The 19,708-nt window shown below is 37.9% G+C and overlaps 1 protein-coding gene across 4 annotated transcripts in view; it reads right to left on the bottom strand.

Annotated features, from left to right (window-relative positions):
- The window catches only part of LOC111144760 (protocadherin related 15), an 817,855-nt gene that overhangs the window by 488,578 nt on the left and 309,569 nt on the right, over positions 1–19,708 (bottom strand). For all 4 annotated transcript variants that reach the window (XM_022499204.1, XM_022499203.1, XM_022499205.1 and 1 more), the window contains exons 6-7: positions 19,071–19,181; positions 8,143–8,313 (exon numbers count right to left, since the gene is read on the bottom strand). In XM_022499204.1, the coding sequence (XP_022354912.1) occupies positions 8,143–8,313; positions 19,071–19,181 (282 nt within the window). The remainder of the gene's footprint in view (positions 1–8,142; positions 8,314–19,070; positions 19,182–19,708) is intronic.

Below are 19,708 nucleotides of genomic sequence, written 5' to 3' on the forward strand. Positions count from 1 at the left end.
ATCACTAAGATCTATAAACCATTGGCCACACTAATCCAAAAGAAAAGAGAGAAAGCCCAAATTCATAAAATTATGAATGAAAAGGGAGAGATCACAACTAACACCAAGGAAGTAGAAACAATCATCAGAAGTTATTATCAACAGTTATATGCCAATAAGCTAAGCAACCTAGATGAAATGGATGCATTCCTGGAAAACTATAAACTCCCAAAATTGAACCAGGAAGAAATTGACAACCTGAATAGACCGATATCTAGTAACGAGATTGAAGCAGTGACCAAAAACCTCCCAAAAAACAAGAGCCCAGGACCTGATGGATTCCCTGGGGAATTCTACCAAACTTTCAAAGAAGAAATAACACCTATTCTCCTGAAGCTGTTTCAAAAAATTGAAACAGAAGGAAAACTTCCAGGCTCTTTCTATGAAGCCAGCATTACCCTGATCCCCAAACCAGGCAAAGACCCTACCAGAAAGGAGAATTTCAGACCAATATCACTGATGAATATGGATGCTAAGATTCTCAAGATCCTAGCAAACAGGATCCAACAGCACATTAAAAAGATAATCCACCCTGACAAGGTGGGATTCATTCCTGGGCTACAAAGATAGTTCAACATTCACAAATCAATCAATGTGATAGAACAAATTAATATGAGAAGAAAGAAGAACCACATGGTCCTCTCAATTGATGCAGAAAAAGCATTTGATAAAATCCAGCATCCGTTCCTGATTAAAATGCTTCAAAGTATAGGGATAGAGGGAACATTCCTGAACTTCATAAAATCTATGAAAGACCCACAGCAAATATCATCCTCAATGGGAAAAAGCTTGCAGCCTTCCCGTTGAGATCAGGAACACGACAAGGATGCCCACTCTCACCACTCTTGTTCAACATAGTATTAGAAGTCCTAGCAACAGCAATCAAACAACAAAGAGAAATAAAAGGTATCCAAATTGGCAATGAAGTCAAGCTCTCTCTCTTCGCAGATGACATGATTGTTTATATGGAAAACCCAAAAGACTCCACCCCCAAACTACTAGAACTCATACAGCAATTCAGTAACGTGGCAGGATACAAAGTCAATGTACAGAAATCAGTGGCTTTCTTATACACTAACAATAAAAATACAGAAAGGCAAATTAGAGAATCAATTCCATTTACTATAGCACCAAGAACCATAAGATACCTGGGAATAAACCTAACCAAAGAGGTAAAGGATCTGTACTTGAGGAACTACAGAACACTCATGAAAGAAATTGAAGAAGACACAAAAAGATGGAAGACCATTCCATGCTCTTGGATCGGAAGAATAAATATTATCAAAATGTCTATACTGCCTATAGCAATCTATACTTTTAATGCCATTCCGATCAAAATTCCACTGGTATTTTTCAAAGAGCTGGAGCAAATAATCCAAAAATTTGTATGGAACCAGAAGAGACCCCGAATTACTAAGGAAATGTTGAAAAACAAAAATAAAACTGGGGGCATCACTTTACCTGATTTCAAACTTTCCATGTTAATTTAAAATAATATTGGAACAGACCCTTGAACAAGAAGACTTCTTTTTTTTTTTAATTCTCTTTTACTGAGGACAGTAACTTTTCTCCCTTTAACTAACAGTAATAAATTCAGTCCCTCTTGTTCTTCATTCTTTAATTGTCCCAAATACTGGAAAATATCTTCACCCTGTTTTATAAATGGAAATAACACTCAAACTTATTCAATGTAAATTTTGACCAATGAGGAAAAGAACAAATGATTCTTCACCTCACTTATTATTTCACATCCCACCTTCAGAATTATCACAATATGACATCTTCGTCTACACAACCTTTGCTAAATTCTAGCATTTGTTTGTGTGTTTGGCTTTTAGCTTGTGTTTCCCCATGTGAACCTGAAGCTCCTTGGATCATTTGCAGCTGGTAGCATATGTGTGAGACTGCTGGCAAGGGTATGGTAGACAGTGCAGTACGTTCACTCTACATGTATTATTTCTCACTGTCCCCTCAACCAAAGAGCTCCAGAGAACACATTTTGAAGTAACTGGCCTAAAGACAAGAGAAGATATCACTTAATATTTGGGCTATTGCTGCAAGGAGATGGAGTGATACAAACCATGTGCTGGGACAATTACAAACTGAACTCTTTCTGGCAATGGGGAAATATGCTTACTTGACTTACAGTACCTATTAGACTCTGCCTGGACAGATAATGACCAAATATGACAGTCCTTGCCTCTCTATTCACATTTGAAAACAACGTAAGTGTAAGAAAAACTTATATGTGCCATGGCTAATATTTGGATGATATTTCCTAAGATAATTAAACACACACAAGTTATATATCATCTACATATATAAAACACACATGCATGCTCATCACACACGCATATTTGTGATAAAAACACTGTTATTGCAAATAAGAAGAAAGAAGCCATTATTTGTATTTAAATTTGGTATCTCAGTGACAGTATGCATTTCTCGAAGTTTTCATTGATGGATTAATCCAATGGGACATTTACTGAACACTGACTATGAGAAGCGGGTGCTTGGCACACTGAAGTGTAATGACAAATAGGAAATTACAGAAAGCACAGTCCTGTTAGGAGGGAAACAGACAAACAACTCTAGGACACGAGGTGTTTCAGCACTTCAACAGGCATACACGGGACCTGGAGAAGTTTAACCTGGAAGCCCATCACATTGGATTTACTGAGATGAACCTTGAGTAACAAATTAGTGTATGGAACGAAGTGGAGAGGGGAGTTCTCAGAGAAGTTCAGGTGCAGACTCAAAGCTCTGCATTATTAGGTAGGTTGCACTAGGCAAGTTACAAGAGATGAGACTGGAACATGGTATGATATATAATGACTGTGAGTGACATGCTAAATGCTTTGGGAGCTCATTTGGTATATGACAGGATGTGAACAATCACATCAGAACTATATTTCAAAAACATAACTATCTACAGTGAGATGATGTTCTGGGGTCTACAGCTGAGAATATGCCTTTTTTTTAAGATTTTATTTATTCATTTAGAGAGAGAATGAGCATGTGAGTCAGGGGAGGAGCAGAAGGAGAGAGAGGGAGAGAGAGAGAGAGAGAATCTCAAGCAGACTCCACACTGAGCACAAAGCCCCATTTGGGGCTTGATCCCAGGATCCTGAGATCATGACTTGAGTCAAAACCAAGAATCAGCTGCTTAACTGACTGAGCCACCCAGGTGCCTAGGGACTGTGTCTTTAAATGCATATTTTGGCAGTGGAACTGGGTATCACACATATGTGAGTAACATCTCACAGACAGTGCAGAAGGGATCTGTGGAAACTGATTGAGTTTGGGGTAGGGGTCAGTGAAGTCAAGGTCCTAATCCACATTGACCTCTAGGGTAACAGGAAGTGGACAAGAGATGGATGAACACATTAGAAAGAATAATGAGGCATCTGCAGAAAACACATGCAAAAACATTTAAAAAAGTGAGAAATGCAAGGTTGGAAGTCGGGAAAGATTCCAAGTGAGAAAACACTTCCACAACACACAGATCATTCCTATTTGAAGAAAACTAGAATCCCTTGGTATTGATGGTTTGATGAATCTTAGTGAAAATTATAAAGAAATTTTAAAAGAACAGAAGTCTGGAAAATCATCAATATTTAAGAATAAGCAAAAAATTGATTAAACAAATATGTAAGTAAAAATTCAAGCAGAGATATTTAACTAGGGGGAAATAAAACAAAAAACAAGCCATCAAAGATGTAGGAGGAGAAACCCAGGGCCATGGAGGGGAGAAGAAAAACCAGTAGTTTCACAAAAGAGGACAGGAACACGTTCCTGGATTGCTCAATGAGCATGAGTTAAGATGAAATTATCAAAGTTGTACATCACTGCAGATCAGTGCCACTTCCATAATAACTGGGAAAGCTTCCCTGGAAGGGGAGAGAACCATAAATACAACAGGGAAGCTGTCTTTGACAGTTATATGAAAACCAGAGTTCTTTGAGACAATTATATACAGGTGCATGTGGGTAGACAGTCCTGGGACCCAACTCAACAGGGATGGGAAGAGCTCATTGGAGTATGGATCCCAGTGCCTAGATGACCTTTCTGGCAAGCACTAAGTTAAGGGAGGTATATCTAGGTAACAGATATTGACAGATAAAATGTCAATATTATCATACTAATACTACAGTGTTTCTCTCAAGAGACAAATCACTCAGAAAAATACCAACCAACCAACCAAACAAGATTGACTGTTCAATCATGAAAGAAAAGAAAATGTGAGCATTTTTTTGTGTCTTTGAGCTTCAAGAGAAAACAGAGAAAATAGAACTATGGGTTCTGAACTCTCCAGAACCTATCAGCATTTTCCATAATATCAGGAAACTTCAACCAGAGAGGCATAATAATAAGCTCACAGTCAGAAAGTGAGAATAAATTTACGCAATATTGGAAAAGAATCTCATCCTACTTACGTCCTCAATTAACACAGAGTTGAACGTATATCAGGGGCCAGGACGTAGTTATCAAATTAATAAATGAATAATAATTAGCACAGAACTACAAATTGCTTTAGTACCCCAGAGACAACAGATCTATGTATTTACATATTCAATATAGTATTAATCTTAGTGAAGACATGAATTTTTGCTGAAGACCATTTTCTGTTGTAGAAAAACATACAAAACATATACTAAGTTTCTCTATAAACACACAATTATTTGTATTTCAATAAATAGTCAATTTTTATTTTTATTATATTTTGGTTCATGAGTTAAACAATGTACCAGATTTCCTTTTAAAGTTTTTCTGAGCTGATAAATTCTGCATGCATTGTGGTGGAACTAAGAATGGTTTTTCAAGTCAAGAATACCACTGAGGTAATTGGTGGAAAATTTCACATCAACACAGAAGGTGAGCAGGTGTCAAAGCTTTCAAAAATTGAAGAATTAGTTCAGAAAAGGATCAGCAAGTATGTAATTACAGTCATCATGTCTTGTTTAGCTGACAGAAATGGTTAGTTCTTTCACTCTGAATAGCAAGATTTTATTTATTGAAATTTCTAGAAATTTTAGCAAAAATATGTAAAGGAAACTTTTAAGAAAGGATTTTTTTTTAAATGTAAAGGACAGACATAAACACAGCAATTTGAATGTGAAACTCAAAACTTGTAGTTCTGAACCCTCGTGAATCAGGGGGCTCCAAAGCGGCATATGCAGAAAAGAGCCAGGAAACTTGATGCCCACCCCATGGGAGATTTCATTTTCCAACAATTGCCACAGTAAGAGTTCCATCCCCAGATGTTCTTACAATGTGACTTCTACATTCCTCCCATCAGGAGATGGTACCTACTGTTAGTCTTTGAATCTGGCTGAGGTTTAACTACAACAGAAGGGACACTGTAGACTGCAAGGCTAATTCCTGCCTCATTCCCTTGGGAAGCTCATTCTTGAACTCAGTGCCTCCGTGTGAGAAGCCCCAACAGCCCAAGGGAGACCCGTGGGGAGTGAGAATGAAGCTCCAGCTCATAGCCCTGGATAGGCTCCTGCCAACAGTCAGAATGCTAAGTGAACCGTTCTAATACTGGTACCCAGGCCACAGGTAATGATCCTCAGCTGATGCTATGTAGGGCTGAGATCAGACGGTCCCTCAAGCCTGCCCAAACTGCAGATTTTATGAGCAAATTTTAAAAACTATCATTGCAGGGCGCCTGGGTGCCTCAGTCAGTTAAGTGGCTGCCTTTGGCTCAGGTCACGATCCCAGGGTCCTAGAATCGAGTCCCGCATCGGGTTCCCTGCTCAGCCGAGAGCCTGCTTCTCCCTCTCCCTCTGCCTGCCTCTCTGCCTACTTGTGATCTCTCTCTATATAACTCTCTGTCAAGTAAATAAATAAAAATCTTAAAAAAACCTGTCATTGGAAGCCACTGAGTTTCAGTGATTGTTTTATGCAATGGTTAATAATAAGAACAGGTGCCCAGTTTTGCAAGTAAATATTTTAGCTTTTTCTATGTGACAATAAAAATATACCCCTTATCAAATAAATATTGGCCATCATTACTTAAATACATAAAATTAAAATTCTCCACTTCACAGAATGTTAAAGAAAGGGTCAACCTGGTAAAAGGGATGATGGAGCATACAGTCTGATCATTCTGGATTTTATAGCATAGCATTTAATTCAAGAGACATGATTTTAAAAGAGAACAGTTTTTCACTTTTTAGTTGGAGCACTGGGAGTGGTGCATAAACAATGAATTTTGGAACACTGAAAAAAAGTAAAATTAAATAAATTTTTTAAAAAGACTGCAAAAAAAAAAGTTACATAAACTCTGTATCTCAGAGATGTCGTCCCACAAGTGACCTTAAGAGCAACCCACCAGGATTGCAGTTAATATCCCTGTACAGTTTAGGCCAGTTCATGACACACGGAACAAACGATATAACCATTAGTCACCAGTATCGTTTATTTTTATTCCCCCAAATATGGAGCATGGACTCATCTCTATGGTGCACTGCATGGGAATGAGAGAGATGCTCAGTCAGCCATCTGGAAGAGAGAGACGGATGCTCGGGGGTATTTTACAAAGTTAATACCCTCTGCTTGTCAGGCAGTGACCCACGCCTCTTCCCTCAGGTTATCAAGTACTGTTGGAGTTATCGCACTGAACCACCGACTCCAGTCACTGTGTCACCATGTCCCTCTTCTTGGGGACCTCACGGGTATGACAGCTACATAAATTAACTCAAAATGAATACTTAAAATAAGTTTTACTCATAATTTCAATTATGCCTTTCAAAGAAAAAAATTAATGTTCACTATCATTAATAGTCTTCTTACTGGTATATTCCACAAAATCCTATGCTGACCTATAACTTTAGATCATCCACAATTATTTGTCCACACCCATTAGCTTTTTTTGACTTCAAAATCACTCCATAGAGCTGAAAATTTGATTATATTTTTCTTCATTAAATGTACATCATAACATTTATTTTATTTTTTTTTCTCCAGCTTTTTTTCTTCACATAAGCCAACTACACCAGTTATTATTTATGCTGGAAGACAGACCAGTGAATCTTGGCTGGTCTCAAAAGTAAGGCTCAGACATGCAACACTGGGTAAGAAGAACCCTTAGCAGTGCATACGATGCTATGTCGGTTACACTTAGGAGAAGGAATTTTTTTTTTTTATACTTGAAACTTCTCGTATATAGAGAGGATACCCCAAAGCACAGTTCTTAGATGTTTGAGAAAAAAAAAAAAAAATCAAAACTTTCCAACAAATTCTGACACCATAAGCCACATTACTAATCCAGAAAACTGAAGGCTTTCTAGGGGTACCACAAACACATTCACCCCCTATGAATTTGGCTTCTCTAAAAGAGAATAATAATAATAATAGTAATAATAATAATAATTATTATTATTATTTTACTTTTAAGGGAGAAATTGATAGTTTAGTATATTTGCCTCATAATTTTTATTCTTAGGTATAAATATTTATTACCCAGCCAGGTCTGAGGTGTGAATTCCAGGCTGACAGCAACTTAGAGCTCTATTAGAATTTTAAAAAAGAGGCCAAAACAAAAACAAGACAGAAGCAAAATCAAGTGTACAAGATACATATTCATGCCTTACTTTTCTGCTTCTTTAAAGTACATCTTTAAGGGACAGATATCTGCATTAGGGATCCATTAGCTTCCACCTCCAAACAGCCAAATGCAACCTCCACTAAAATCGTAGGATGCTAAGAGGCTGACCAAGTACCCTGTTGGCCTGTGTGTCTTCTGACTTAGGACTGTGTGTTTATTTGGTGAATTTAAGGGAATGTTGAAGCTATTTCTTGAAGTTTCCTACAACAGATTGGCAACTGAACTCGGTTATGATTTATAGGTGGAGAAACAAAATCATCAGTGTCCAATGAATGGTTGCTTCACGACACACTTTGGACTTTGTAAAGAATGCAGTAATGCATGGTGACCAAACTTTGCTTCTTTGAAAATGGTTCTAGACATAAATATCTTTCAATACCAATATAGCAAAGTTCGCTCTTCTCACCTAATATGTCTTCAAGCCCCTAGAACAGAATGTCACTGAGGTTAAAGAGGCATAAGTGAAGGGAAAAGAATGCGAGCACATTTACCGGAGTTCTCAATTCAGGGATCACAGCTTGGTAGGTGAGCGGGCGGCAATCACGTGTGTTTGGCACCAGAACACAAGGAAGAAACATGGGACCCAAGTCATCTCCATCCAGAATGTCCACTGTGAGGGTGGTGGTGGTGGTTCGCCGCTCATTCAGATTTTGTGCACGGTCCTGCGAGGGGAAAAAAAGAAAGGAAACACAAAACACAATGAGATGGACCCAACATTCCCTTCAGCTTGAGTAGACTGTAGATAGGTTTCTTTCCAATTATAGGCCTTGACCTCTCTTAGGGGATTTACTTTAGAAAACTTGCAACTGTCCATACTTTCTCTGCCCTTTCCGATGGCAGTCTTTCTGCAGATCAAACTTCTGCCAGTTTTATAGTCCAGTACTCCTTCATAAGGACCTGGGAGCTGTCTCTTTGAAACAAAATCACAAAAGAAGATAGAGCCCACCTCCCAGTCTCTGTGGGAGGACAGGAGCCTAAGGTCCATAGGAGGCTTGCTCCAAGTTGTGGACTATCTCCCATCCTTGAAGTACAACACAATTCCACATTTCCTTCGAGAAGGCCGATTAGCAAACACAGTTGGCTTTGATTCCTCTACCCCCACCATCTCTGTCTTTGAATTTTGATGATGTTTCAAGCAAGGCAGACAGATTTTAGGGGCATCTGGGTGGCTCAGCTGGTTAGGCATCTGCCTTTGGCTCAGGTCATGATCCCAGGGTCCTGGGATCGAGTCCCACATCAGACTCCCTGCTCAATGGGGAGCCTGCTTCTCCCTCTGCCTCTGCAGCTCCCCAGCTCATGCTTTCTCTTTCTCCCTCTCTCTCGCTCACTCTCTCTCAAATAAATACATAAATAATATTTTTTCTTTTTATAGAAAGAAACTTTAGATAAATTTGGGTTATATCCAAAAACAAACAAACAACAATAAACAAACAAAAAACCCCAAATCCTCAAAAAAGTAAAATGAAGGGAGAAAAAAGGGAAGAGAAGAAAACCTGCCAGGTCTGCTGAACTTTTGACAGAGAAATATTTAATGGCTCACACACGCCTTTCTGTTACCAAGTATTTTGAGACCAGTGCTTCTGGTCTTCAGAGAGTGCACTGTTGTCACTGAAATAACCTAATTTTCTGAGCTTCTGGATGACAATTGTTTTATTTTGCTTCTTCATTCTTTGGGACTATAAAGCTACAGTTTCTAGAAAGAGTGTCCTTGTAGAATTATGGCAATTACCTGTTCAACTTCCTCTCTTTTCCATGAGACATTGTATTGCCAAGACAACATGAATTTGTTTTGTTTTTTTTTTTTCCCTTGATTCGTTTTCTCCAGTTTTACTGAGATATAATTGGCATATGGCACGGCATGAGTTTAGGGTGTACAATGTAATAATGACATTCATCTACATGAAAGGATTTTACAATAAGTTTAGATAACATTCATCATCTCTTACGGACACAGGGGGGAAAAAAAAGAAAAAGAAAAAAAAATTATTGTGATGAGAACTCCCAACTGGGGTCTTAACAATGCTCTAGTCATTCTTTCAGACTTGAGTTCAGACTGCATTCCGTGTCTCTCTTATAGAAACTGTAAGGTATTCCTTACTTTGCTTGGCCAGGTGTACTTTTTGCTTTGAGGATATATTGTTACTAACTATGATCTGAGACATCCTTAGTTTCTGAGGTCCATTCTCCATGCCAGGATCCCATCCAGGACTCTGCCCGTATGTAGCCATCATATCTTCTCAGGCTCCTTTTGGTTCTGAAAATTTCTCCAATTTCCCTTGTTTTCAATTATCTTGACAATGTGGGGTACTAGTCAGATGTGTTTTTAGAGTGTTCTTCAGTGGGGGATTTGATGTTTTTCTCAAAATCAGATTGGGGTGATGCATTTTGGGGACGAAGACTATAGAAGTCCAGAGTCATGTCATCACATTATAGGAAGAATATATATTACTAACATGACTCAACCTTGATCACCTGGTTGAGGTTGTGTTCATCAGATATTCCCATTGCCAATTTACTCTCTCTTTTTTTTCCCTTTTCATTTCTCTGGGGAAAAAAACCACTACGTGCAGCCCATGTTCAAGAGTGGAAGTGATTTCATTATATTACATTTCATTTATACTGATTATATTTATCTAAGAGAGTTCGCCAGGAGGACACATGGAAGAAACACCAGACCTTCGTTATCTCTGTCCAGAACATGCACTGTGAGAATGGTGGTGGTGGTTTGTCTTTCATTATGATGTAATCTAGACTATCTTTACTTTCTTAGCATTTAGTTATTTTGAAAACTTATTCTACTTTTTCTGTCTCCTTAAAATTGTATGCTGTACAACTCCAAAAAGTAGTTATATTTACATACATGCTCATAGCAGCACTATTCACCATGGCCAAAAGTTGGCAGCAGACAAAATATCCATCAATGAATGAACGCGTAGACTTTTATCTCATATTGTCACCAGCTAGACTCCAAGACCTGACCTTGAGTGCCCACCTGCTTGTACTTGCCAACCTTTGTGCCACATTTTCCCTTGAGCTCTTCTTTCCAGCTTATCTCTTAACACGGACAAATGGAAACCAGAAACCACCCTTCCCTCAAGCACCTGCCCTGAGAAGACCTCCAGCTGACTCAGACCACCCTGACCAGTTTGAGCTTAATCCCTGATTCATGCCTGTGCAGATGGACCACAGCATGACTTTCAGAATGACTGATGACCACATTTACCTCATTATAATATTAAAATCTCCATCCAAGGAGGAACAAGAGCCTCATTTCCACAATATACAATGTGTCTATAGGCTGGTTTCCTTTCAGAGGCATGTGTGACCTCATGCCTACCTCTACATATGATGACAAATCTCCCCTATCATCCCCTATTCACCAAACTCTAAATAAAAGGAATGTATCCACCTTTGCTTGGGGGTCATTGTTTTGGAAGTCATTCGCCTGTGATCTCCTTATTTGCTGCAAATAAAGTTTTCTTTGTGCGAACACTCAGGTTGTACAGTTTCTGACTCACCAAGGAGCCAAATCACAAGGCTTCAGTTACAATTTTGAGAAAAGATACTGCTTACAAAGTGTTGATCTATAAAATATGAATTTTTACTTGGAAACAAAATACTAGAGAAACTACTGTCAGGGAAGAAAAACAATTTTCTCTCCACCCTTCTAGCTTCTAGCTTCTTGGCTGAGACCTCATGTAATAGAAAACAGATTAGCAGGAAGAAAACCAAAGCAGTTTAATGATATGTGCACCTACTGTATATACACAGACACCAGGAAAACTGAGTAACTCCCCCAAAGCTATCACCTTAAATACCAACTCCTGCTAAAGACTAAAGAAGATGTCAGGGGTGCTAGAGAGTCAGGCTTTCAGGCAAAGTTCAGTAAATGCAGGAGTCACTGTCTTGCAGATGCACATTCAGACCTTCCCCACTGATGGGATCTTGTCCAGATTCAGTCATTCTCATCTTCCTGGTGGGAGAGGCATGCCCTTGCAGGTGGAGACGTCCTGTGTGAGCACAAAGTGCTCTTGTAACAGGGAACTGTTTCTACATGGCTTGCAGAGCTCCTCTATTGTCTGCCATTTTGAGCCTGAAACAATCCTTCTGCCAGGGAGGCATATTTTGGGGTGACCCATCCTGTTCCCTCTTCACTTCTCTAAATAGACAGGTAGCACTGAAAAATGCCAGCAGTCTCACTACATTTGTGGAGCTTCCCCATGATTTTTTGTTAACATGTGTTATAAAACATGAGGAGAAATATGGAAGTAGGTCTCCTGCCCATTGAGCATGTGTAAGCCCATGGAAGACTTTAGTACTTCTCCCAGTTTAGAACCAGATTTGATCTAAAAAACTCATCTAAAACATAGCCCCTGGCAATTCAGATAAAAACCAAAATGAAAAGAACCTTTTGCTCTTTCTAGTAAAATGGTACTGCTCAAGACTGTTCTAGATAAAAGAAATAACATTCTAAATTGGAAGTAGTATAAATAAAACAAAACTATTTGCATGAATGTTTTATGTGATCTCCTGATGTCTCTATTTCCACTCATTGCTACATGAGAACACAAAACATTTTAAAGACTATCCCTCCAAGAAAAAAAAGTATTCCTTCCTCCATTTCTCCATTTTCACATCTCATTTCTCTTATTTCCTTTATGAAATGAAGATTTTTTCATTTTTAAATATTTAAAAATAAAATAATATTTCACTGATTTAGAAGCTATGGCTGTAATTGGTAAGCAAGAATATATCTCTTTTAAAAGTTACCCAAGTTTTTTAACTTGTATTTTCTCAATGTGCATTATTCTTTCACAGGCCATTTACACATTTTCTAACATTAAACATTAATTTACAAAGAACTTTTAATTAGATGCTTTAAAAACAAGTCACTATTTAATGATTGTGAGTTCAGCTGTGCAAGGAATTGCAGATGATACAAAGAAAAACCCAGCGTCAAAATTGGAATGCAGGAATTTAAAAGCATACATATATCTTGAACATAGAATCAAGAGATCCATAAGAAATAGTCAGGAAAGTATGAGATGTGAACTAGCTGGAACACTCTATCAATGTTTCACAGAAAAGCCACAGTGACTTGGTCCTAGAATCTTTAGCATCTTTATTCGAAGCCTTCAATCCTCTGGCCCCAGATGATGGCAACACAATGTAAAGCTCTTCGGAGTCATACTGTAAAGTATCCCGGGATAGCAGAGAACCTGCTGTCTTTGAATGAATGATTTACTAAATAACTAAAAAGTTTCATCCGTACATTGCAAGGAAGAACTAATTTCTTTTTAAGCATAGAGAACCCCAAAGATATTTACTTTTAGAAATAGCTCAGAGATAACTAATTCATTGTCACAATCTGTACTTTAACCAAGCAATTTTTTCAATAAAATTGCAAATATTTAAACTATAACAATGTTAAGACAATAAAACACCACTGTCAGATGATAAGTGAGGCTTCAATCCCTTTATCCCAATCAAAAGGCTTTCTTGCTGTAAGGTAGTTTAATTGCCCACTACTTTTTGATCAAACGGGTTGAATGCTAATTTCTTTATTCAGTCAGTACCTGGTTTCTATTTGAGAAGCGTATTAAGTCAAATATTGTTTTTTTGGAGTGGGGCCAGGAATGATGTGAACTCTACCAAATGCTATGAAATTACATGAATTTTGGTTTTAAAGTGAGTAGGGAACAGGCATGCTGATCTACAGATTTCTTGTTGAGCCACAGGAACCTCAGAACAGAGACTTCCAACATTTATGTACCCTGTACTCAAGTGGTTTGTAGCTTTAAAAAAAAATCGCTAGAAGCACCTACTAGACTGACTCAGATACATATATTAAAGGCTCTCTCATTACCTTATCAGGTATTTGTAGTACAGAAAGGAAAAAAAAAAAGTTGCAGCATAATTAGAGTTGCCCTGAGTTTTCTGACCCTGACTTGGTTACTGAAGACCAGGGAGGTGTTTGCCTTGTTTCAGCCCACAAATGGTAGATGGAATATCATTAACTGAAAATTTAAAACTTGTTCTAGAGTAACTTGATTCTGTGTTAGATTCCTTTATGAAAATGAGGGGGAAAAAAGAAGCAACAAGATTGTGTAGGTCTAAACTATTTTAGAAGCGAGTTGCTGCTTTTTTTTTTTTTTTTTGGAAGTGCTTTTTGTTTGCTTGAGACGTTTATCTAATTTTCTTTAATTTTTATGCATAGTAGTAGATAGAACAGCATACTATTTTCATGTCCATATGCTTACATGTGTTTAGGACTGAAACGTTTTCTATTTGTTAACCACCAAGCATCATCTTCCTATTTCATTCCTCTTTCCCAGAATACACCGAAGACATTAGCAGAGCTAAAAACAATGGGTGTGCAGTTCAGCACTTACTCTACAATAAGTAGGAAGTGGAGGTGAGGGAAGGTCAGAGTGGGAGCTGGTTTTGAAAAGTTGTTTATACAAGTTGATATCAAAAGTTGTTTACGGGGCACCTGGGTGGCTCAGTGGGTTAAAGCCTCTGCCTTCGGCTCAAGTCACGATCCCAGAATCCCGGGATCGAGCCCAGCATCAGGCTCTCTCCTCAGCAGGGAGCCTGCTTCCTCCTTTCTCTCTGCCTGCTTCTCTGCCTACTTGTGATCTCTCTGTCTGTCAAATAAATAAATAAAATCTTTAAAAAAAAAAGTTGTTTACACAAGTTATATCAAAAGTGTACAAAGTGATTAATTTTTTTACATCAAAGCCCTTATAATTATAATGTTTACATACTGTTTTGAATATTCATAGTATTAAGAGAAAAGACAGAGATAAGAAAAAAATATTTTTAAGAATTACAATATCTTATTATGAAAGACAGTTAGTGTTCCTATTCTAGATATTAGATATTTGAGAAATATTAAATTTGCCCTGTTATTGATAAGGTTAACTTAGAACTTACTCTGGCCATGATTCTAAAATAAATGTAAACTTTTTCTTTCTGACAATGAATCAAGAGCTCTTGAGTACAGAAGAATCTTTAGTATTTCCCTCAGGATAATGTTAATACAAAAGAGACCTAGTTTTGAATAATATCTGTGTATAAAGAGATGAGTTTGATTCCTTCGTGATTTGGGAGTCTGTGGTATAGGCTATATTGGAAATTTCAACAGAAAGAAAACCCACTGATCTTGGTACATCTCTGAACTCTCTTTTTTAGATTTCTTTTCCTTTCATTTTCTAGAATTAATCATTCCTCATCTCATATTCATATTTAAAATGAACTGTGGGTAATAATACTGCAAATATTCTCAATAAAAGAAGTGACAAGTTTTCTTATTTATGCTAACCAAAACTCCCCCAGCTTATTTAAGAGAAACAACATGTCCACATGGATAAAAAGAAACTTCCTAATTATGTGAAATTTGAATAGTTTCCTTTGCACGTCAATCAAATCTTTGTACCATAAGCAAAACCAGATCCAAATTGAGTAATTTCAGTAATTTATCATCAAACCTGTACCTTCTTAGATATCATCTACTTTAAAATAAAAATTGATCGGTCATAATTCAACTTACTTTATGACTCCAAGAGAATAATGTAGGTTTTAAATGTACATGATCTACACTGCACATCGATTTACACACCACTGACAAAATAACAACAAAAAACCCCAAAGAACATAAAAATGTAATTAAAAACATGTAATGATCTATGGATTTTATGATTCTATGTAAATATAGAAGTATAAATTATACAGATGAAGGGGTTCAGGACAACCCCCCCACCAAACGTACAACTTTGGCATATTTTGAGCTGAAGGCACCTGAGACTACAGGCTCAAGATAAATTTTGTCTTTAACCACACAGAAGAATTTAAATTGGGGTCTTTCCCAAAATAAAGGTTATTAATGGAGATAAATTTTATCTGAGTGACCCATCTGTATGGTAGGGCAAACATCTCATTATCAGACATATGCTTTACTTATTACCATATGAAGTACACCCCTTTCCTCTGAAGTCCCAGACCTCCACAGCCTTCTCTCTAGTTCAGGATAACACAGAGTCTTTGGAATTCCCATGTCTACGTGGATTCCCCATAGGGTACACCTATTACATTTTATTTTCTCCTGTGAATCTGTCTCATGTCAATTTGGTCCTTAGTCCAGCTAGAAGGACCTCTGAGAGGACAGGGATTCTTGTTCCCTGACATAGATGTTGCCATATATGAAGCAGTCCAAGTTTAGCAACCATCTCTCTGAGAGAAGAAGCTCTGATTTGTAGCACTTGTCACTTTCCATCCTCTAGGCTCTAATACAAGGACACAAAGGTAAGGTCCCTGAACTCAGAGCTGGGAGGAAGACCCACAACTGGTTCTCAAGCGAGGATGATTCAGCTTTTCAGTTCCAATCCCCAGTTTTAAGTAAATTATGTGTCTAAGATGTAGAGACAATGAGGAATTCTTTCCCATTTGTGAGGGAGTGATGTGTTGTAATACTTCGGAAAATAATATGGCATTATTTAGTAAGATTAAAAGCCCTACCTATACATGCATACATATGCGTATTTTCTCATAAAAATTCCATTATTAAATTATCAATTTTTAAATATTTATTTATTTATTTGAGAGAGAGAGAGAGAGTGTGTGTGTGTGTGTGTGTGTGTGTGTGTGTGTGTGTGTGTGTGTGTATATATATATATATATATATATATATATATATATATATATAGGGCAAGGGGCAGAAGGAGAGAGAAAGAATCTCAAGCAGACTCCCTGCTAAGCACAGCCTCTGACACGGGGCTCATTCTCACAACCCTGAGATCATGACCTGAGCCAAAATCAAGAGTTAGATGCTTAACACTGAGCCACCCAGGTGCCCCTCATTTATCCATTTTCAAACACTAAAGTGCCGTACATAAGTAGCACATGCCGAAGTTACAAAGCTAGTCAATGGCAGCACTGGAATTTAAATCCAGGCAACGTGGTTCTAGAATTCATGCTTTTGCCACAATATTGTACTCACTGCCTCTCACAAGAGTCATGAGAGTGGGTATCTTCCCAAGCCAAAACACAAAACAAACAAACAAAAAACAGGTAGTATAGTTGGATAAATTATAATGCATCCTAATTTTGGTATAGCCTAAAACCATTAAAAGGGTATAGCTCTGAAAGTTTTTAAAAACACCAAAAAGCTTCTAATCTCTTATATTTAACATTCATATTCTATACTCTATGATTTATGTTTGTGGTAAAAATTGTTACAGATAAATTAACCTTTTCTTTAATTTCTTTCCAATTCCATTCTTTCCTTTTGATGAGTCACGCATAACCAGCTATCTCATAATTTTATCCCTGAAATGCTAAAAAATTAACACTCCCTCCTGCACTTATGGGCAGTCTAGCAAATTTCATGCAAATTATTCCAGATGTCTTCATAAATATTTTAAATTAAATAGCAACTCAGATGTTTAGCTTGTGTTTCTTAAAAAAAAAAAATACCTCATTTTAAATAGCACAATAAAAACAAATTTTCAAATACATTCTAGAGCAATCTTAGTTTTTCTTAAATTTTATTAGAGATTCTGAGTCAGGCAAGGGGAACTATATTTTTTCTTCTCATTTTCACTTGCATGGAAATAATATTTAAAAAGAAATATTTCAGGGTTTTGAGAAACTCATACCTACTGATTCTACTGAAAGGCCAGTTGAGTTTACTTTTTCTTATATCTGCCATTTCTGCTTCAGCCTCTACCCCTGGACGCCAAGACAATGAATCGAAAAACAACCACCTGGAGAATTTTGAATGTAAATCCAGAAATTTGGCTTCAAAAATTCTATCTATGTATCTATATCTACTACCTACCTACTCTATATAACAGATGAATTATAGATATTGTTATAGAAAATAAATATATTTTATATGTGTAAATGTATTTATGTTTTATGAATATATAAAACAATATTAATATAAATACATAGATATAAATTATATATTTAAATATGAATATACACATACAAAATCCACCCCCCCTTACTGGCAAAATATCTTTAGGGCAAAAATGGCCATCCACTGAGTGATGCCTTGTTGCATGTAAACTTGTTCAGAAGAGCTGATGGAGGATGTTTCCTTTTGGCCCTCTCTGCTGTCTTTCTGTTCTGCTATGTGAGTAGGATGACAATGCCTAGGCATCCTTAAAGGCACAGGCTGGCTTCGGAGTCTAATAACCTTTTCAGAACGTGATCCTGTCACTTGCTATGGACTTCTGTCAATATCAAAAGCCGTCTGTAGCCTGCCAGTATCAGTTGTTTGCTGAAAAACTAGCCTCATTCTGTTCTTCTTGTTAACAAACTCTTATTCCCCTTCTCCTGCTCCTCCCCTTCCTCAATTTCTTTCTCCTTCACCTCCTCCTCCTCCTTCTTCTCCCAGCCCAGTCCCCCTGGGTTATCAGCCCTGTCCAGCTCCAGGAGATGCCCAGGACTTGGTGTAATCCAGAAGTGATTACCTCGCTCCCCTTTACTACATACAGTCTCCTTCAATCTCTCTATTCTGCCTCCTGGCATCCCAGGCTAGAAGGGAAGAGGACTTGGGACAAGTTTCCTCATGGACAAGGAAGAAGAGTCCTAGATTTGCCCCTTTTCCCCCTGCTTACCCTCAGACTTGAAATGCAGTTATGATGCTTATGGCTGTGATATTCACTAGCACCTGACAAATATCGCATTGGAAAAATAACCAGACTTCAGAAAGGGTACAACGTAAGAGGAGAAGTAACCCGAGTCCTTTGTGATGTATGTCAGCTGTCAAACCAGCACTTGATCTACATGAATCTAGGGATTTTGTTAAAACCATAATAAAAGTCCATGTTATGTAAGCAACTATTTTTCTGATGTTCCATTCCTGCAGGGCATACATTCCTGGTTATGGTCCTAGAAGCTGACACCAATAGTGCCCAACTATTCAAGAAATGGAAGCCACGGGGGAAAAGATTGCTGATCCGTTTTTCTCTTCCTTTGGTGCACTCTGGAATCCCCTGGGGAGTTAATAAACATGCAGACATTCCACTTCTACCCTTTAAAAATTTTATTCAGAGGGTCTGAGGTTGGGTCCAGGAATCTGCCCGTTTAAAAACCTCCCAAGGTGATTCTGCTGCTGACACTCCATGCATCACGCTTTGAGAAAATACTTCGGTGTGAGCTGAAGGCAAAGTATTGAAGAGTGGGTGTGAGTGATTCAGAGGGAAGGAAACAGTGAGTAGAAACCATCCTCCTGCCCCCTTCCATCCCATTCCCTATCTTGAAGAATATAACATACACATTATGCTGTGGGCAGCCTACCCTGTTGAGGCCATAATTTACACCAAGCACTCTGAGAGCACTTGTACATTCTGGGGTGAGTTCTTTGCTTCGTAAGTTCCCCAGAGGGAAGCTAGGGAGACTGAATACTCACATTAGCTTGGATGATGACAAAATACCGGGTCTTATCTTCATAGTTGAGTCTCTTCCTTAACACCACGTTTCCAGACAACATGAGGGGAATTTCGAAGGTGTCATTGGATGTCTGCAAATTGGGGAAAAAAAAGAATCAACTCCTTTGAATATAAGATGAATTAGAGAATGCAATGTTGCAACTTAGTCCTTTGAAATTTACAGAAAGCGTGTTTATCATCTGAAAATATTGCCTATTAGCTTCATATTTACTACTCTCATCATTTTTTAAAGGTGAATTTATTTTTCTGAGTGAGAGAGAAAGAATGGGGGAGGGGCAGAGGCAGAGACGCTCCAGCCAACTCCCCTGGAGCACAGAAGCAACTACAGCTCTATCCCAGGACGTAGAGATCATAACCTGAACTGAAACCAAGAGTCAGCTGCTTAACTGACTGACTCATCCAGGTGCCCTGATACTCCCGTCATTTTTAAAAACTCTGCATGCTGATCAATGGGTTTTTCACCAGTAATTTTGATAATAACCACAAAACTTTTTCCTCAAGACAGTTTTTCTTATATTTTTAGGGTTACTCTTGAATAGCCCTGGGGTACTTCTAAATCAAAGTTCAGGTATCTGGAAAATTTCCCTGTTACCACCAT

The sequence above is a fragment of the Enhydra lutris genome, unplaced genomic scaffold (genome assembly GCF_002288905.1).
Source record: "Enhydra lutris kenyoni isolate GAN:26980312 unplaced genomic scaffold, ASM228890v2 scaffoldscaffold12, whole genome shotgun sequence".
NCBI classification, from domain to species: Eukaryota; Metazoa; Chordata; class Mammalia; order Carnivora; family Mustelidae; genus Enhydra; species Enhydra lutris.